Source organism: Pogona vitticeps, chromosome 1 (assembly GCF_051106095.1).
Source record: "Pogona vitticeps strain Pit_001003342236 chromosome 1, PviZW2.1, whole genome shotgun sequence".
In the NCBI taxonomy this organism is placed as follows: Eukaryota; Metazoa; Chordata; class Lepidosauria; order Squamata; family Agamidae; genus Pogona; species Pogona vitticeps.
In genome coordinates, this window is record NC_135783.1 from 300344306 (window position 1) to 300363828 (window position 19523).

The window sequence follows — 19523 nt, forward strand, 5'->3', positions numbered from 1 at the left end:
TGTTACTTTTATTTTATCCATTACTCTTATTCATTCATAATTTTCCAGGATGTTACTTTTATTTTATCCATTACTCTTACTCATTTGGGTTATAGCAGAACTGACGGGCAAATCACACTAGGCATTTTGTGCTGTGATTTGTAAAATCAGTTTTGGTATTTGGTTCTATTCTGGTTCTGCAAAAGAAATTGGTTGGTTCTAGTTTTCTCTTTGGTTTCAGTTCTCTGTAGGAAGAGCCATATTGTGGAAGTGAATGCTATATTTGGAAGGAAACTTGAAAAAGATGCCTGATATCAATAGCACTTTTCCAACATATTACTTCCAAAACAGCCTCCTTCTCTGGACATTTGCTTCGACATTTGTAGTCAAATTCAAGGAAAATATCCTGATTACTTATTCTCCCCATCACTGACTTTCTCTGTTTCTATAGGTTCTAGAGTTGACTCAAAAGTACTGCAGTGAACGTGAAATTCCCTTCCCCCCAATTATTGTGAACAAAGATGATGTTGAAAACCCCAAAGAATGTTATATATTTATGGATGCCAAGAATCCAAAGGCCCCTATCATCTTACACTTCCCTCTAGTTAATCATACATTCCGTAAATACAAAGCACCAGGTAAGAATGCATTGTTAAATAGCGTATGTTTAAAATCTCACTGTTCTTCCAGGGTGGAATATTGAATGGGCTGAATGTTTTGAACTTGAACTTTGGTGTTGTCATTAAGCTGTTGCAGTGAAAATTCAAAGTTTTCTTGTTAGTTGAGGAGATGAACTAGGTGTCTTAAAAGCAGCCTGTTTAAAGGACTACAGCTTGCAAATCTGCACAAAATGTTACTCACACATACAGTGGTGCCTCGTATAACGAGTGCCCTGTTTAACGACGAATTCGCATAGCGATGGCAAAAATGCCATCGCTTTTGCGATCGTATAACGAAGGTGCCTATGGGGAAAAATCGCTTTGCGATGTTTTCCCCATAGGCACCATTTTCCCCCAGCTGAGCGGCGGGAGCCTCCAAAGGAGCACTCCCGCCACTCAGCTGGGGGAAAATGGCTGCAGTGGCCTTCAAAGGACCCTTCCGAAGGGTCCTTCTGAGGCCACCGCGGGGGGAGGGTGGGGGGATCCGATACCTGTCAGGCATCCTGGGTTCGGATCCCACCCGCCGCCGGTTACCCAGCCTTGGGTAACCGGCGGCGGGTGGGATCCGAGCCCGGGATGCCTGAAAGGCATCCGGATCCCCCCGCTCTCCCACCCTCCCCCTGCAACTTGGATCGGACCCGCGGGGGCTAGCCCTGCCATGGCTGGACTCCCAAGAGTCCAGCCATGCCCGGGGTAGCCCCCGCGGGTCCGATCCAAGCCGCGGGGGGAAGGTGGGGAGATCGGATGCCTGTCAGGCATCCTGGGCTCAGATCCCACCCGCCGCCAGTTACCCAGCCTTGGGTAACCGGCGGCGGGTGGGATCCGAGCCCGGGATGCCAGAAAGGCATCCGGATCCCCCCGCTCTCCCACCCTCCCCCCGTGGCTTGGATCGGACCCGCGGGGGCTAGCCCTGCCATGGCTGGACTCCCAAGAGTCCAGCCATGCCAGGGGTAGACCCCGCGGGTCGGATCCAAGCCGGATCCAAGCCGCGGGGGGAAGGTGGGGAGACCCGATGCCTGTCAGGCATCCTGGGCTCGGCAGCGCGGGGCGACAAGGACAGGGTGGAGGGGTCTCCCCACCCACCCTGTCCCCTTTACTGGCAGCCACCCCCACCGCTTTCCCCAGCCTGGATCGGGCTCCTGGGAGTCCGATCTCAGCTAGGGAAGGCAGCGCGGGGCGGCGGGGACAGGGTGGAGGGGTCTGCCCACCCACCCTGTCCGCTTCGCTGGCAGCCACCCCCGCCGCTTTCCCCAGCCTGGATCGGGCTCCTGGGAGTCCGATCTCGGCTAGGGAAGGCAGTGTGGGGCGGCGGGGATAGGGTGGAGGGATCCCGAAGGTTTCCAGGCTTTTGCCTGGAAGCCTTCGGGATCCCCCACCCACCCTGTCCCTGCCAGTTTTTAGCCCATTGGAACGCATTAACCGGGTTTTAATGCGTTTCAATGGGCTTTTTTATTTCGCTTTACGATGTTTCCGTATAGCGATGTTAATCCTGGAATGGATTAACGTCACTATACGGGGCACCACTGTATATGATAAGGCTTTGCTCCACCATCTAGTTCTGTCATGCATGGTAGAAGCTTAATATTACAGTAAGTTATATTTAACTACTAGAATATCCCAAAGCACAGCTTTGGTGCCTCAGAAGCAGTTGAACTATCATTGCTGTAATCAGTGACTGCATTTCTGTGGATAATAGGAGTTGTAGTCCCACAGTATCTGGCAGATTTTATTTTATATTTCTAAATAGAAGGCTTCAGCATAAAATGTCTTGTTGAAGTGGGATGTAGGAGCAAGTAAAGTTTATTCCAAGGTTAAAGTAATGAATTGTGCTTGTAACCTGCTCTGGTCAAAAGAACTCTTGCCAAGGAAATGGTTTTTGTGGGAAGCATAACACTTGCTCCCACTCAAAAGAAAAAAAAAGGAAAGGAAAGATACTAGTCTTTAAGGTGGCACAAAACTCTTTGGTGGTTTTAGTGCAACAAAATAATATGGCTGCCCTCCTGGAAAAATGTGAATAATATAATTGGGTATTGCCTGACATCCCTCTATAATTATATCTTTTCTTTCTTCATTTGCTGTTCATTATGTATTGAGTGAAAGCCTCACATAGATGTCATATCTCTTTGTCAGAATATGCTTGAAGGAAAGTCTTTTACCCAGTGTGTTTCTACCTCCTTCTGGCTGTAGGAATAGAACGTGAATCCGATGAAGACAAATCCTATGGTGATTTCACAGTTGAGGGAAAAGATTCACCATATCGGACACTAAACTTCACCTATGAATCCCATGAATTTGACAAATTAGTAGAACTGAGTTGCTATAATGTATTAAATAACAAGGACATTATATTAGAAGCGCTCCATTTAGCTTTAAGTAGGCGAAAGCTTAAAAAAAAGACACAAACTGGACACTAATGAACTGTGAGTTTCCATTGGTATACCGTTTCCCTGAAAATAAGACCTAACCTGAAATAAGCCCTAGTATGATTTTTCAGGATGCTTGTAATATAACCCCTACCTCAAGAATAAGCCCTAGTTAAGTGAAAGCCCACCCTCCACCATTGTGCAGCAACCAGAAGAAGATGACATGACTGTATTTGAATAAACATAGATTGTTGTACATGAAAAAAATAAAACATCCTCTGAAAATAAGGCCTAATACATTTTTGGAGCAAAAATTAATATGAGACTCTGTTTTATTTTTTGGGGAAACACAGTAGTAATGCAGGATTTCCTGCTTGCATGCTTGAGGCCAGTGCACCAAGATCCCCCTTACAGAGAGATGACATATACTTGCATAAAGTGGTCCTGGACCCCTCCCTGTACAAGGGCCAAAAAAGTGAAACCGCTCTGTTGTGTGAACAGTTTTAATGTAACAGGTTGCTGGCCTCACTTCTTAAGTCTCTCACTACCAATTGAGAAAAAGATTTTATCTCCTTGTTAAAGAACGTATCAAAAATGCAAGCTGCTAGTTATTATAGAAATCTCCTTTGTAAAATAGATTATTTTTCTGCAGAATTGATCTGAACATCTGCTAGAAGCTAAACTAAGCTAGGGTGGCAAACTCCTTTATCCTCTCTTGTTTCCCACAAATGAATGGTTAGTGGAATTATAACAAACAGCTGTCTGTTGTTTGCTGAGTTTCCTGTAATCAAGACTTGGGCAAGGGCTTCATGCTGGACAAGAAAAGAAATCTGGATTAATTTTATTAGCTGTGATTAACCAGTGATTGTAAGAAAGTTACAAATTACCAAAGCAGATACAATGTCTTGTGATAATGCTGAGGAGGCTCTCCTGGGCTCCTGCCCCTTGATTTCTTATCTTCACTCATTTTTTATAGCTTGGTCTGACAGTTTTGTATTTGATAAGACAAGAGGCCATGCTGAAAAATGCACTTTCTTTTCATTGCCTGAGAAGACAATTTCTTCAAGGGAAAAAAAAAGAAACAATGCATCTCTTTTGAGCCGTATTTATTTATAGCTTAAGAAAGGTCTCTTCAAAAAAATTATTGGGAGCACATGACAATTAAGGCATATTTTCCTTCTCATGCCGTGTCTGTCCCTTAGTTCTATAAGCCTGCTCAGAAAACGTTGAGAATGTATTTTACATTTGGCTTTATTACAATGTTGAAAACATCTTAATCTACAGTTAAAAGTTATTATGAATGTGTAGAGGTTGGTACTGCTTAATTATTGAACACAATTACAATCTCTTAATGGAGAACCTTTGAAGAAGAAACACTGAGGCTGTCAAATCTTGTGTGGGCTGAGGTGATATGGCTAATATGGCCACACAAGAAGAATGACTTACATTGAACTGTCAATGTATTTTTGGACCATCAGGATAGAAATATTAATTCATAGGAATTTAAACTTTAAAGTTAGGTCAACTTTGTTTTTCAGAAATGTTTGTGATTCTTTTTGTAAAGGAAGGACACAGCACTTTTCAGAAATAATAAAATTATTTTTTCTAGTATTCTTTGTGTGATTTTTAAATATATGGTGCACTTGTGACAGATCGTTTCCGGTTGCACATGGGCCTGTTACAAAGTGTTCAGAGACACATTGGTGCCCAGTTTTGCATGGCCTGAAAGCTTACGGGACACTGGGCAAAATTTGGGGAACAAAACGGAAGAAGGTAACTCAGAGGTGGGCAGAATGTGGCATCTGGAATAAATGAAGATCTTTGGCCATTTATAAAAATTCCCAGAGAATCTGTCCTACCAATTGTTAGTGATGTGGTACCAATGCCTTTCCCCACAGTTTTAGTTCTTAAAAAAAGAGACCTGTTCCTCTTCACCTCTCTGCATAAAGAGATGTATGGAGTTCTACCTCTGTAAGGTAATGGTAAAGGTTCCCCTTGACATTTAATCCAGTCGTGTCCGACTCTAGGGTGCAGTGCTCATCCCCGTTTCCAAGCCATAGAGCCAGCGTTTGTCCGAAGACAGTTTCCGTGGTCACGTGGCCAGTGTGACTAGACACGGAACGCTGTTACCTTCCCATCGAGGTGGTCCTTATTCATCTACTCGCATTGACATGCTTTCGAATGGCTAGGTTGGCAGGAGCTGAGACAAGTGACTGGAGCTCACTCCGTCACATGGATTCGATTTTACAACTGCTGGTCTTCTGACCCTGCAGCACAGAGGGTGCTGTAGTTACTGCCAGTAATTAGTGGCTTGTAGCAGGATGTGATGCTATCATAGCTACCCAACTAAGCCATAGATGTCTGAGTCTAGATGTGAAGGTTTTCTCCTCTAGCTCAGGGTTTTTTGGAATCTCTGGTTTGAATTGGGGTGACTAGATTTTAAAGTACAGCAAATTGTATTGACCTGAAAAGGATAAGGCTCCAAGAGTTAATCCATGTCTGGTAAGCCGGAGGCTGCCATCAAAATGCAAATTTTGCCTAGATAATTAATTTTATCATGTTTATTAAAGAAGTTCTTACATTGAATAGCCAACACCTCACTTTCAACATTTTAACTTGGGCCTTTGGAATGCTGCCTTTAAGAAGAAGATCTGTTAAGATCTAAATGAAAGCAAGAGACTTCTAGATCAATCCACTTTTGGGAGCCTGTCTAAAGGCTCTTGTTCTGTTTTATGGTCTAAGCCAACAATGGCAAACCTATGGAACACGTGCCACAGCTGGCATGCAGAGCCCTTTCTGCGGGCATGTGAGCCATAAGTTGCCGGATCGCTACTCCACTCTGCGCTCGCATCCAAACCTCAGGAGGTGGCTGCAGTCGCGGTGCTGGCGCGTCACAGATGGCAGGTCAGGATCTGGAGCTTGGCATTAATGGGATGGTACATGAATGAATGAATGAATGAATGAATGAATGAATGAATGAATGAATGAATAGGTAAGGTGGAGCAAATGAGTAAGTATTGAACCCACATCTATGGAACTGAAAGAAAGCAAGGTGACAAGGACACTTTTGTCCTGCAGGATGCCTTCTTCTGCTGTTCACTGCCAGCATCTGCAGGTGGTCGGAATTATGAAGGTTTCTAAAAGATGTTATAGGCTATTCTAGAGGGGATGTTTTTTCCATTTTCAAACTGGGGAAGCACAGGGATGGCTTTTGATAGTGCAGAAATATCCCTTGGGACCACCTAAGACCCACAGATTGCATTGTCTGTAGCTTTAGTTTGCCACAACTGTAGAGGTAATCATAATAAATGATAGGATTTGACTTTTTGCTTTTTTTTTTTTTTTTTTTTGTCTTGAGCTACCAAAGTAGAGTGTGTGAAATTTACTGGTAAATCTGTCCGGAACCACTGTTCGCTGACTGGGCCATAGTGAGAATTAAACTGCAAACCAGTCTCCCCCCGTTCATTGGGCTTTTTGCAAATGTATCTAATAGAATGAATGAATGAGTACATCCTTGTCTTTCTAATCACTATGTATGGTTGTAAAAGATATCCAGCAGATATGAACAAGTGGGTCCTAGATCAAATCAAGCCTGAACTATCTCTGGAGGCAAAAATATTGAAACTGAAATTGTTCTACTGTGGGCACATCATGAGAAGGCAGGATTATCTGGAAAAGACAGTAATGCTGGAAAAGACAGTAATGCTGGAAAAGGTGGAGGACAGCAGGAAAAGAGGAAGACCAAGTACAAAATGGAATGACTCCCTAAAAGAAGCCATAGGCTTGGATTTGCAAGCAGAACAGTTGAGAGTGTGACATTTTGGAGATCTCTCATTCATAGGGTTGCTATAAATTGGAGATGACTTGATAGCACATAAAAATAACAAGTATGAATGAATTTGCTAATTTGCAAGGCATTATGTTTATCCCCATAGTATAGTGCCTGTATATTTTAAGGATGTCGACAAAAGAGGATTTACAAAATAGAGGGAGGAAGTGGGGAAAGAGAAGGTAAAGGATTAGAGTTCAAGTTGTATGAAGAAAGGAGAAATAAAATTGATGTGTTTATCTTGTAGTAAAGGGAGGTTAAGGAAGGGAATGTTCGATGCAGGCAGAGATAAAGGGAATAGAAACCACTTTTGCCTTTGTCAAATGGTATCATTTGAAAGAACAAATGGTAGATGATGAATTCAAGATAAACTGTCCTGTGTGTTTTGCTGTCAAACAAGTTGTTGAAGAAGGTGGCGGAGTCTTATTGAAGTGGAATATTCACCCATTTTTCAATATAAGGAATGATGCCTCATTACCTCAATTAGAGAAGATTATCACTGGTTCTTCTTCTTCTCTCTTCATCTCCATTTCTGTAGTTTAAGATTAGATGGAATATTTCAATTACCTAGACTGGAGAAACTTCAGAAGTAATGTATTAATTTTGGAGTGTGTTAATGGATATACTTTTAGTATATGGATGAGACGGGAAATAGGCCATAGTCTTGGTCATAGGAACATTCCATGAGGCTAACTGTGGGAGGGAGAAAAGCAAAGCAAAAAAGTGTGCTGTTTATAAACTGCCCCATAGTGCTTAAAGTAGAGATGTGTGCTTTGCATTCATATCTAGCATAAGCTGCCACTGCAATCCATTCCTGCCCCCAAGAAGCAGCCCATCAACTTACCTGGCTCCAAGTAGCGTGTGTGTCTGTCAACAGTATTGCAATTTAAGACTGTGCCATAGGAGTAAAAAAAATTGCAAAATGAATGCAAAATACATTGAAACATCACCTGGCTGTGCCTACAAGGGCATATAAGGATGAGACTTTAAGTCAAGGCTCAGGAACTTGTGAATTTCCAGATTTTGTTGCACTGCAACTCTCATCATCCTTTACCTTTAGCTATGCTGAGGTCAATCACAGCCCCTTTTCCTGCTATAAGTACCCTATTATGACTTTTTGCCATGGAAGGGATTGTCAGGATAAAAACTGAAGGATACTGCCTATAGACTGGCAATGGCCCAAATCCTGTTCATGGTTTATGGGTGCATGACTTCAACTGTGTCGTTTGCTGTGGCAAATTGCTCCTGGAGGGAGCAGAAATTCCTTCGTTGTCCATCTGTCTCACTTTTCAAACGGATACTTTACCATAACAACACTTCCTAAGGATTTCCCTACCCGCTGGGCTGAACCAAATAGCCATTACGTGTGTGGACCCATGAACACCCTTCCCAGTCTTTTCCCCTCATTCCTGCCTCAGCAAACATTTTCATGCTCAGCCACGAAGCCCTGGCATCACCAGGATTAGGATGGAAATGGGTACTCAGGATTTATAGGCATATGTAGGCATATGGTCACAAAAATAACAGACTTTCTCTTCCGCCAGCCCCATTGACCCTGAAATACATCTCCCTGCCTGGAGACCCAAGGAATCACAGCAGTTCCCCAAGACTCCACCCAGCACCCTGAGAGGAACCAGCCCTATTCCTGTAGGCACCTTGTCAGCCAGTATGGGAACTAAACAGATTTCTACAGCCTTTTTTTGCATGCCTTTCTACATTTGTGGAATAATTCCAATGCAGTGTGACCCAAACAGACCAGTGACTATTAATTGCACTATGCTTTAGGAATCGAACCAGAGTCTACTGTAGGTTTAGCTTCTATTTAACTTCCTTTCATACCCAGTTTTACGTAGTACAAAGCTGCATGCATTTCTTCTCAAGTCCTCTTAAATAGATATGCATCAGATTTATTTGTTTAAGATTTATAAGCTACTTTCTTGGTGAACCTCACAAACAAAGCAACATGCATTGCTTTAAAAATGTAATAAAACAGAAAAGAGAAGCAACAGAGAGAACATCTGACAGTAGCTGTTTGGCCAAAATTATCCCATAAATATGTCCTTCGTACATCAGTTGTAAAATCAGTTTCAGCCACATTTTGAGAACTTCTTCTGTACTCAGATTTTGAAACAGACTTCAGATCAATACTGTAGGACAGTGACTCTGAAGTTCTTACGGGTCAGAAGACTGGCCTGCTGTCAGTTCCTTTTATTGTTACCTGCTGGTAGGGTTGCATAGTTCTAATTGTTTGCAGAAGAACTAGGACATGGAAGAAATCCAGAAGGTAGTCTAGCTACTGGAATTTCTCTGGTTAAACAAGTTCTTATGTCGAAACTCTTATTCTTAAGCAAGCTTAGTATTTTTTTTTTATCACACTTGGCACTTGGTCAATAGCCTCACCACAACATTAGGGACCAACAGAAGTTTCAAAATGCTCCTAGAAGGCAGTCCCACATACCATGTGTTATAGTAATCCAGAAAGGATGTAACTATAGCATGTGTCATAGCAGTCAGATCAATTTGCAGGAAATCTGTAACTGCCATGTTACACCAGCTTTACTAGCTGACATCTCATTTCTAGATTCAATTCAAAGTGCTGTTTATGACTTATAAAACCCTATATACTTTAGGTTCTTGCTATTTGAAGAACTACATATCTCCATATTACCCTCACTATGTTTTAAGATATTTGAGGAATGTCCTTCCCTTCATCCCAATGTTTTCACAGGAACATCTGAGAGGACTTGAGAAAGGGCCTTTTAATGGCTTTTCACAAGCTATGGAACTCTTTTCTGTGACGTTCTCTCTGCTAATTGTCCAGCTGTAGGCAACTCACCACAGCAGAGACCCTCTGGACCTGAGGAGCAGACTAGGAAAAGGTAAGGAATCAGGCAGCCAGTGCCTGGCCACCTGGCTAACTAACTGCCTGTCAAACAGAAAAATAATCAACTACATCAGAAACTTCCCCCCAGTCCTTCCAAAACCTCACCCAATATATACAATAAATTAGCCTAATAGCATTTTTAATAAAATAATCAAACAGGAAAAGCAACCACTCATCTACCCAAAGTGGAAAAAAGCCAAAAAGGACAACAAACAAAAAATGAAAATGAAAAAAAACCACATTGCTCTCTTTCTCCTGAAAATCAAGAAAAGCAAGCAAGGAAATACAAATATACAATCAAAGACCCTCTAAACCAAAATGGGTAGAAAATTGGGAGATTTCTCCCCCTATCATTTGATGTTTTCTCTTCTGTTCTGCCTGGAGTCCTGTGTGCAGCAGTAGGAAAACAACCTAACATGGAGGGCACAAGGAACTCAGAAGTACAAAGTAATCCCACCCAGAGGAAGTGCTGAGAAGAAAAAAGGACCCCTACCTACTGGGTTCCTGATAGCAGCCCTTTCAATACTATTGGATGAAAAATTTCCTGGGTGATTTGATAGGTGAAAGAAAGCTTTAACAAAACAGGGAAATGCAAAAGAGCACGAAACGTCTGTTAACATGAATCATACGTGTTTAAGAAGCTCTGTTTCAATCATATGTGTTTAAGAAGCTCTGTTTCAACAACAACAAAAAGATGAAGGAAACAGGTTCTTCCAAGATTTTTTTTGTGACCACAAAAGTCTAATCCCTATTTGATATTATATCTTTTGTAACACTTGGACGAATGTCATTCATGCCACTGCTGCAGCAGGAGATTCCTATTCCTATGTATTAATATAAAGTACAAGTCTTAATTCAGATCCTGAAGCTGAGGCTCCAATACTTTGGCCATTTCATGAGAAAAGAAGACTCCCTGTAAAAGACCCTGATGTTAGGGAAGTGTGAGGTCAAGAGGAGAAGGCAATGACAGAGGATGAGATGGTTAGACAGTGTCGTCGAAACTACCAACATGAATTTGACCCAATTCCGGGAGGCAGTGGAAGACAGGAGGGCCTGGCGTGCTCTGGTCCATGGGGTCACGAAGAGTCGGACATGACTAAATGATTAAACAACAGCACAACAGTCTGGATTTATGAGTCAGAGCTCGGCATACATTTCTTTCAGAGTTACTGAAGGCATTAGGTAAAGGAGCTCTATCACTCAGATGCTGTTGCCAAAACTGGAATTGTCAGAGTAAATATCAAATGATTATGTAATGTTCTTGTGTTTTATTGTTTTATCCTATACTGGAAGCTGCCTAGAATGGTTGAGTAGACCAGATAGGCGGGGTATAAATCAAATATAAATAAATAAATAAATAAATAAATAAATAAATCACACCCCATATAAAGATCACATTATTATCTAAATTGAATTAGAAGTGAATGTCTAAATTATTGCATCTGCAGCCCTTCAGAGATGAGCATTATTTTGTTCATATGTTTTTCTCTGGATGAGCTGTGTATCTCATTTCTTACCCAAACATATTTAGTAGGCAGTTGTCTAATAACAACACAGCTTGCTATTTACAGGTCTGGAATGGCAAGGCTGCCGTCTAGAGATTTTGTCCTTATCAGCTGCAGAACCTGAAGACGTTCATTTATATCAAACTTTTTCTTTTTCTTTTTCTTTTTCTTCTTTGAAAACACATTTCCTTTGAAAGACTTCAAGGCAGACAATTTTTAAGCCATAAAATAATAGCAATAAAATAACCATACAACCAGCAGCAAAAATTTAAGAACAAGTGAAGAACAATAATTAGAAGGTATCCATTAACTCAATCTCTAGTTGAATTAGAACACTTACCAAAGCACCTTCCTTGAAAAGATCCTTCTGGCAATGTTGCTAAAGTGGATCATCAAGGCAACTAAGTAAACTTTCCTTGTGAAAGAACTCAAAAGCTGGGACAGAGCTATGGAAAAGGCCAACTTTCATATCTCAACATTTCCACATTGCCCTTTATTCACAAGGATACCAGGGTGCATGGATAGCCCTCATGCTTCTAATACAGTGGTGCCTTGACTTACGAACTTAATCTGTATTGGAATGGCATTCGTAAGTCAAAATGTTCATAAGTCAAAGCACAATTTCCCATTAGAATGCATTGAAAACCCATTAATCCGTTCCAGCTGAAGGAAAAAAATACCCCCCCAAAAAATAAAAATAAAAACGTGCAAGCCCCTGGGGCTGCAAAAAACAAAACAAAACACAAAATAACCCCCAAAATAACACCACCAGCCCAATCCCACCATGCAAAAGCCACTCAAAACAATAAAAAGCAGCACACTTACCTCCCCATGAAGCCTCATCTCAAGCCTCCCGGCCATGGTCAGCCACCTGGGCCCTGCCGCTGCCGAAACCACCGTCGGCGAGGAGCCATCCGGTAGCTCACTCAGCCTTCCTCCGCCAACTGTGGTTTCGCCGGCAGTGGGGTGGTTTCAGCGGCAGTGGGGTGGTTTCGGCGGTGGCGGGGAACACCGGGTGAGTTCTCGGACGGCGGGTTTGGCGGTGGTAGTTTCAGTGGTGGCGGAGCCCATGCAGCTATGGGGAAGGCCGGGTGAGCATTCTTGGCTGACCGTTTCCCCCCCACGAAGAACTCACCCCCCCTTGTGCCAGGGGAAAGGCCAGGGTCCCCACCCCTGCCCTGCTGCAGGGACCGAAGGCACAGGCCTTGGAGCCCAGGGTCCCCCTTCTCCCTGGAAGGAAGGAAGGAACCGCCCTCCCCACCACCACCTGGCCGGGGAAAGGGGACACCCCCCACCCTCCTTCTCCTCCCTCCCCCCCCCACCAATGACCCTGCTTGCACTGGGAGCCATCCAGTAGCTCACCAGGCCTTCCACAGCAGCCTCTTCACCACCAATGGTTAGTTTTTTTTAATTCCCGCCCCTTTCCCCTGCCTTTTTTTGTTCATAGGTCAAAGCTCCGGCCGCAAGTGAAAGCAAAATTTTGTGGCCAGGGCTGTTCGTAAGTAAATTTGTTCATAGGTCAGGGCGTTCATAAGTCAAGGCATCACTGTACTTTGCTTCATTATACTCTGTATTGATCAAAGCATCAGGATCAAAACAGAAAACACAAAGGGTCTAAAATGCTAATATTCTTAACAGTTTATGGAGGATTATTTAACAGTTCAGAAGTAATAATAGTTGTTAGGAAATATTCAGTGATCATTGTGGGTTACTGGGTATACACTCTGATTAATTTAATTTTGTCAAGGCTTATTTATTTCTATCATTAGAATTTTTGAGCAGATTGAAAAATCTTCTAATATTCTAAATTGCTCTGAAAATCTACTAATACATCAAATTGCTCTGAACAAACAATGTTTAGTGGACTGGTAAATCACACACCATTGTTCATTTTGCAGTGATCTTTGGATCTTGTATATCCCAAGAGCTATTAAATAACACTCAACAACCACTGTTAAAATTATCACCATACTGGATTTTCCAAGTGGAAGGCATAGACCTATTTTTTAAAGGCTTTGGTTTCAGCTGATTGTTTTTATAAGTGGCCTTTTGTTTTGATCATTGTTCATTCTTTTCAATAAGCTCCAAACTTTCTGTCTCCTTCTTGTCATGCCACGCTCTGTTATAGTGTCTATCTCGCAAGATCTTTTTATTTCTGAAAGTGTCCAGATAAAATTTGTCCCAGCTTTTCCTGTATGTTCACTAAAAGGACTTGCTTTGAAGAGAGAAATAAAATCTAAACACTGAGCGTGTGTTTCCAGTGTGAGACCTGAGGTGTAGTTGGTTTGGCAGCCTCTTGGAATGGAGGCATGAGAATATTCCAAAATGGAAGTTACAAATTGATCACAGTTGTCTGGCTGAGACGCAGTCTGAAGCATAGCTGCATCGAACATTGCTATAAACTTTTCCCAGTCGACTTTTCTGAAATTATACCTCTTATGGAATACTATAGATTGAGGTCAAATGGCCAAGTAGAACTGACATGGTATAGGTTTCTGTTGAGTGTCTGGGATTGGATCTCTTACGCTGTTAATATGCTATTGATCTATAGGTTTGCTAACAAAACTAGTTCTGGATTGCAGCCTCGCTGCTACTTGCCACTGTTAAATGAACTGGGTGGTCTAGGCTTATATATAAGGCGCCTAGAGTGGTCGTTTGACTAGATAGGCAGGGTATAAATAAACAAATAAACAAATAAACAAACAAACAAACAAACAAACAAACAAACAAACAAACAAACAAACAAACAAACAAATAAATAAATAAATAAATAAATAAATAAATAAATAAATAAATAAATAAGGCCTGTGGAATGGGATTCTGCCCACTTTATAATGGCTTCACCATTTTATCATGTTCATAGCCCTAGATTTTGCTCTGGCTGTTGAAATCTCCAATTAGAAAGTGAGTGTTTTGGTTTTCCACATTAGATGGCTTCTTATAACAGAATGGTATACTAGATTACAATACAATACACACAGCTGGTTCAACTGTCAAGATTTTTATGTTGTTCTCTGCAGTAAAGTCCATTGAGTGGAGTAGCATACCTGGTCTTACAAAAATGCTACTTCTATGTTGGTTGTGTGGGGCCTGTCAGCAACTAGACACATCACAGGAATTTTTGGCTGACAGTGGTAAGTTCCTCTGTGACTTTATGCCAAATAGAGCTCATTAATGTTTAAGCTACTACAGAAAATAAATATTTATACTTGATGAGATAAAAGAATGTGTGTATTATTACAGTGGGAATGTGAGGTAAGCCTTCACTTATGAATGACATATTCTTCAATATCTAAATGCACATGTGTGGCGTTCACCCTTGTGCCCCCTTGCCTGACCCTCCAGATCTCAGAGCACACAAGTACTACTCCTTTTTACCTCGCTGCCACCAGTTGATCACTAAATCAACATTAATTAAGGAAGGATGAAGATGCAGATCAATACTTCACCGTGTTTTAAATAAAATGTTTTTATTGATTACATATGTCTGAATATTAATCATAGGTAACTTCTATTATCATCAATCTCAACCTTCTATTTGTCATTACAGTTCTTATTCACTTTTCACTCTAATCACACCTCAGATCTCCCAAATACCACACTCTATCTCCTTCTCCACTCTGACTCTGACTGACTCACTCACTCTCTGACTCCGCCTCTTTATTACATTTCTCTTGGCTCCTCCTCTCAGCAACATTAGCCTGAAACATGAATATTCATAACTACTTAACATAATAAGGATGAACGCTACAACATGCTTTGTCTGTGAATCTTTCTCAAACCATTCAATGTGACAGCTAAGTTCAGAAAGTTTTATATTCTTTGTACCTGATCCCCTTGTTTTTTAATTCACCAGGAAGTGTGCAAGAGAGCTTCCTTATATCTGGAAACACCCAAAAGATTTAACTAGAGAGAGAATATGGACAGTGGGAGGTTACCCCTCACTTTCATTCAAAAACAGAGCAAGGGGTGGAACTCTGTGTCATCATTCATATACTGTGCTTAAACCTGTTCATCCTCCTGAACAGATTCAGAGATATCAACCATGTTCCAAGGATCACTGCCACTTGTATGCCCCAGCATTGCACCACCTGGAGCCTCGGAAGCAGAAGTATCAGGGATTTATAGACTAATGAAGTGTCATAAGGTAAGATCCACAGCACCAGGTGCTATGCTTTGTTTTCTTAACTCAAAGCAAACGTGGTGGTGGTGGTGGTGGTGGTGATAACTGTAAATTCTACTTTCACTGCTGGCTGTCTTTGACATGGAAGAAGATCTGAAAAAGAAAGAAGGCTAGCTAACAGAGCATTCCTATCAACTGTCTCTTGTTAGGCAGGATATAAGCACATGGATTCAATACATATACTGTATTCTTATTCAGGTACTGAATAAAATTCCCTACGATCAAAAGAGGACAGTATCTGACATCTAGTGTAGAATAATTGTAGATGCTGTATTCTTTTAGTTGTGGGTTCCCTCCAGTTCTTAAGTACAAATTAATTAGAGGTTATCATATTAAAAATCAAAGTGATTTGTTTGTAGACGGGATCCATTACAGTTCTGTTCTCCCTCCTAGGGCGCAAATAGTCAAATACACCCATGTAAACATGAAGAGGACATGAGGAGGCCCCAATGTCATGGAACTGAAATTCCCCACGGGGCTGAATGCCAGGTACCAGGCAAGGCAGATGTGTTTATGGCGGGAGGTAGCTGTGAAGAATTACAATGAGTTGTTATGCTTCATTATATTGTTCAGATCAGTTGATCTAATCTATCTAGGCTTTCAAGATAAGAAAGTCATTGAGTATGAAAATAGCAGCTGTGTTTCTGAATGACTGTCAAACATTTCATTCTCCTGGTGGGAAAACAGACTTGCTTGGGCACCCCAGTCGCTGCTAAGAAGGGCTCACCTCGGCTAAGGCGCCAGAACAGGCATGGCACTAGCCATGCGGTCTAGTGGATGGGGGAGGGGTGGCCACTAGAGATTGTCCTAGCAGCCCTATTGGCTTGTAGGGATTGGGGTTTCCCTGCTGGCCTGGTATTGGCTGGCAGGGGGAGATCCAGACAATACAGGGGCACCAGAAAAGGAGGATTTTCTCTCTAGTCTGCCTGCCCAGTTTAAGAGGCAGGATTTTCTCCCAATCTGCCTGCCCAGCTTAAGAGCAGTGGTCACAGCCACCCACTGTCCAGTTTGCTGCTTACCAGACCTATCTCCTTTCTTCTTTTGGGAATAAGGAGACCAGGGAGCACCTTTTGAACTGGGAATGCCTGCAGGATGGCTGTGCTGGCTTCAGGTTGGGTGCGTTGAGCAGGGGAATGATTGTCAAAGTTTTCATTCTGCTGGTGGTAACATTCCTATCAGAGTTCTCCTCAGAATACTCCTGCTAAGATAAAGTAAGAATGTGAGAGGAAATTTTTGCCTGTCTCTCCTCCTTTGGCAGCCATCACCACCATGGCCTTTATTCCAGTGGTTTCCAACTTTGGGTCCCCAGTGTTCTTGGACTAAAACTTTCACCACTAGCTGTGCTGTCCAGGATTTCTGGGAGTTGTTGTCCAAGAACATCTGGGGATTCAAGGATGGGAACCATTGCCCTACTCAATGGTAGGTCCCCCAAAACTACACAGCCTATTTCCAAGGTCATAGTGGGCTGGAGATATATCTCAGTTTCCACTGACCAAATACCTCCCACTCATGGAAGACATTTGACTGTCTACAAGAGGATTTTTATGGATCAGGAACATCAGAAAGATTTTGGATAATATTTCCCAGAACCCCCAGGGCAGCAGAGTCACACCAAATAAACAGGTTCTAGGACTTCTAGTCCGAACTGCAGCAGATGCACTGAATTAATGTCTAAATGATAAGTCAACATTAGAATCAAATGCCATCGATTCTTTGAGTCTACTCGAATTGCAAACTATGGATTGGCTTTAGCCCCCTCTAAAAATAAGATTATTGTTCTGGATCTGACATGTATAACAGAATGTATAACAGAACATTTACTGTATATGTATAAATAAGTTACAGTATTGTTCATTTGGGGGAATTGTAACTATTTTCCATGATGAAGCATTACTGTTTTAAAATATATCATTTTTTTTTAGTCATCTGTGTATTTTTGTTGAAGAAAATTTGCTTATCTTCCCTGCTTGCCCAGGAAAAGCTATGCAGAGCATAATGTGTAAGAGTTATAGACTATCTCCTATATATCACACCCATGCTATTACAGTGGGGTCTTGACTTGAGAACTTAATCCATATTGGAAGGCGGTTCTCAAGTCAAACGTTCTCAGGTCAAATCTGCATTTCCCATAGGAATGCATTGAAAACCATTTGATCCGTATCTGCTCTTTTCCGTCCATAGAAACTAATGGGAAGCTGCTATTCCGCCTTCGACCACTAGAGGGGGATATTTTGTTTCTTTTTTTTCTTAGGTCAAGAAAGGTTCAGGGAAGGCAGGGAAAATACAGTCCAGGCAGTACAGTACCAGGCAGTCTGAAGATTGTCTCCCAATCCACTCTCTAAATGCTGGGAGGAGTGAGGAAGCAGACAGGCACCCTTTTCACTGGCCAACAGTTAACTGAAAGTTCAAATTTTGCACTTTCCCTGCCTCCCACGTGGTTTTTTTTCAGTTCTTAACTCAAATCTAAGTATGTAAGTCAAGTCAATTTTTTCCTATGAGAGTGGTTCTTAAGTCAAAATGTTCTTAACTCAAGCCGTTCTTAAGTCAAGACCCCACTGTACTGATTACAAGCTGTACAGTGCTCCCTAGGTCATCATTCTTCATTATACAGAATCAAGAAGCGTTATCTCAGGTGGCTCTTGGTTTAAGGAAACAGTCTACTTGCCACCATTCTGGAGTGAACCCATCTTGCTCTATCCATGAGGTACCAATGAGGAACATAGCATGGGTTGCCAAAACTAAGTAGGCAGGGAAACATGGAAAGTTTGCTAAGTTGATATCAAACAATTTTAAATGGTTTATAGTGAATGTTTAGAGTGGAGAGCAGGATGGTGATTTTCACGTGTGGAATATACTGGTTTTAGAGAGTTTCCACCAGCTTTCTTAAAAACTGGAACTCCTGCCAAATTGGTCATGCTTGCTGGAGAAGATGAGAGCTGTGTGCCATCACATGGGGAAGGGGATTAGGCTGGTCTATGCACAAGCAGAGAAAAAGGGGAATAGTAATTAGGGGTGTGTGAGAAATTTTTTTTCTGTCATCTTTTTGGTGCGACTTTATATGATCCATAACTTTAAAGCAGAATATCGATATAGACCAGTGGTTCCCACCTTACGTAACCCTTGGACTGCAATTCCCAGAAACCCTAATCTGCCCAGTTTGTGGTGAAGGCTTCCGGGACTTACAATCCAAGAACTTCTGGGTCACGCAAGGTTGACAACCACACATATACTGTTAGAAATCTGTACATTTTTTTAATCTCCAATGCCTCTGTGAAAGATTCAGCAACAAAAACACACTTATATTTGATGAATGAGTAAGAAACAACATGAAATTAAATTGAATGTGGTGCAGTTACGTGTTACTAATCATCCTCCCACCTTCCTTTTTTTAAAGAGGGTATAACAGTGTGGGGGAATGCCCCTCCCCAAAGTTGCTAAACTGTTGGCTTAATCTACAGTAGAGGGCAAACCCTCCTGGATGACGTCACAGCTGCTTCTGAGGGGCATGACTACCCATTCTTCTTCTTTCTCATAGGTGATAGAGAGCTTGTTTAAAGGCCTCTTCTTAGGCCAATCATAATGGCATGATGTAACCATTGTCCTATCTGAACTCTGTCAACTATCTGTATACTATCAACTATCTGTGAGCTTGTAAGGTTAAAAAAACACAGTCCTCCTGGGGGCAGGGCAGTCATCTTGTATGAGGTCCTCTCCTTCTAGTCGCCCATCAGGAGCACCACTGGCACCACCTTGTGTGTGGCTGACTTCTTTAACTTCTCTAAGAGACTATTTGCTATCCTAATTACTTGTGACTACATAGACTATCAGCCTGCTCATTTCATGACTCCAACATAATAGAGCTGCTTTTGAAAAGTAAAGCAACAAGTGGGAATAAAATCGTTTCACTGGTGCAATAAGCAATGCTTTCTGGTTTAAGAATTAAATTTAAAGGGAATTTTAAAAAGCATTTTGACAGCGGTTTGTCATGTTTTATGCCATTTGTGTATCAAGCTTAAATTTATTTTTAAAGTTACCGGAAAGTACAAAACAGCTGATGAGTTACACATCAAGTCACTTTTAAAAATCAATGTAATGTTTAATGATAATAAATTAATTTTGAA

General features: G+C 41.8%; 1 protein-coding gene and 1 long non-coding RNA gene across 2 annotated transcripts in view; both read left to right on the forward strand.

The window, feature by feature from the left end:
• The window catches only part of PLA2G4F (phospholipase A2 group IVF), a 35172-nt gene extending 30560 nt beyond the window's left edge, over window positions 1-4612 (forward strand). The window contains exons 19-20 of the mRNA XM_020793704.3: window positions 431-617; window positions 2826-4612. Coding sequence (XP_020649363.3) covers window positions 431-617; window positions 2826-3052 — 414 coding nt within the window. The 3' untranslated portion in view covers window positions 3053-4612. The remainder of the gene's footprint in view (window positions 1-430; window positions 618-2825) is intronic.
• A 7578-nt stretch (window positions 4613-12190) lies between these two features.
• On the forward strand, window positions 12191-18165 carry LOC144588407 (uncharacterized). The gene is made up of 2 exons (XR_013543953.1): window positions 12191-15366; window positions 15796-18165. It is a non-coding gene; the product is annotated as an uncharacterized LOC144588407 (long non-coding RNA).
• Window positions 18166-19523: the final 1358 nt, after the last annotated feature.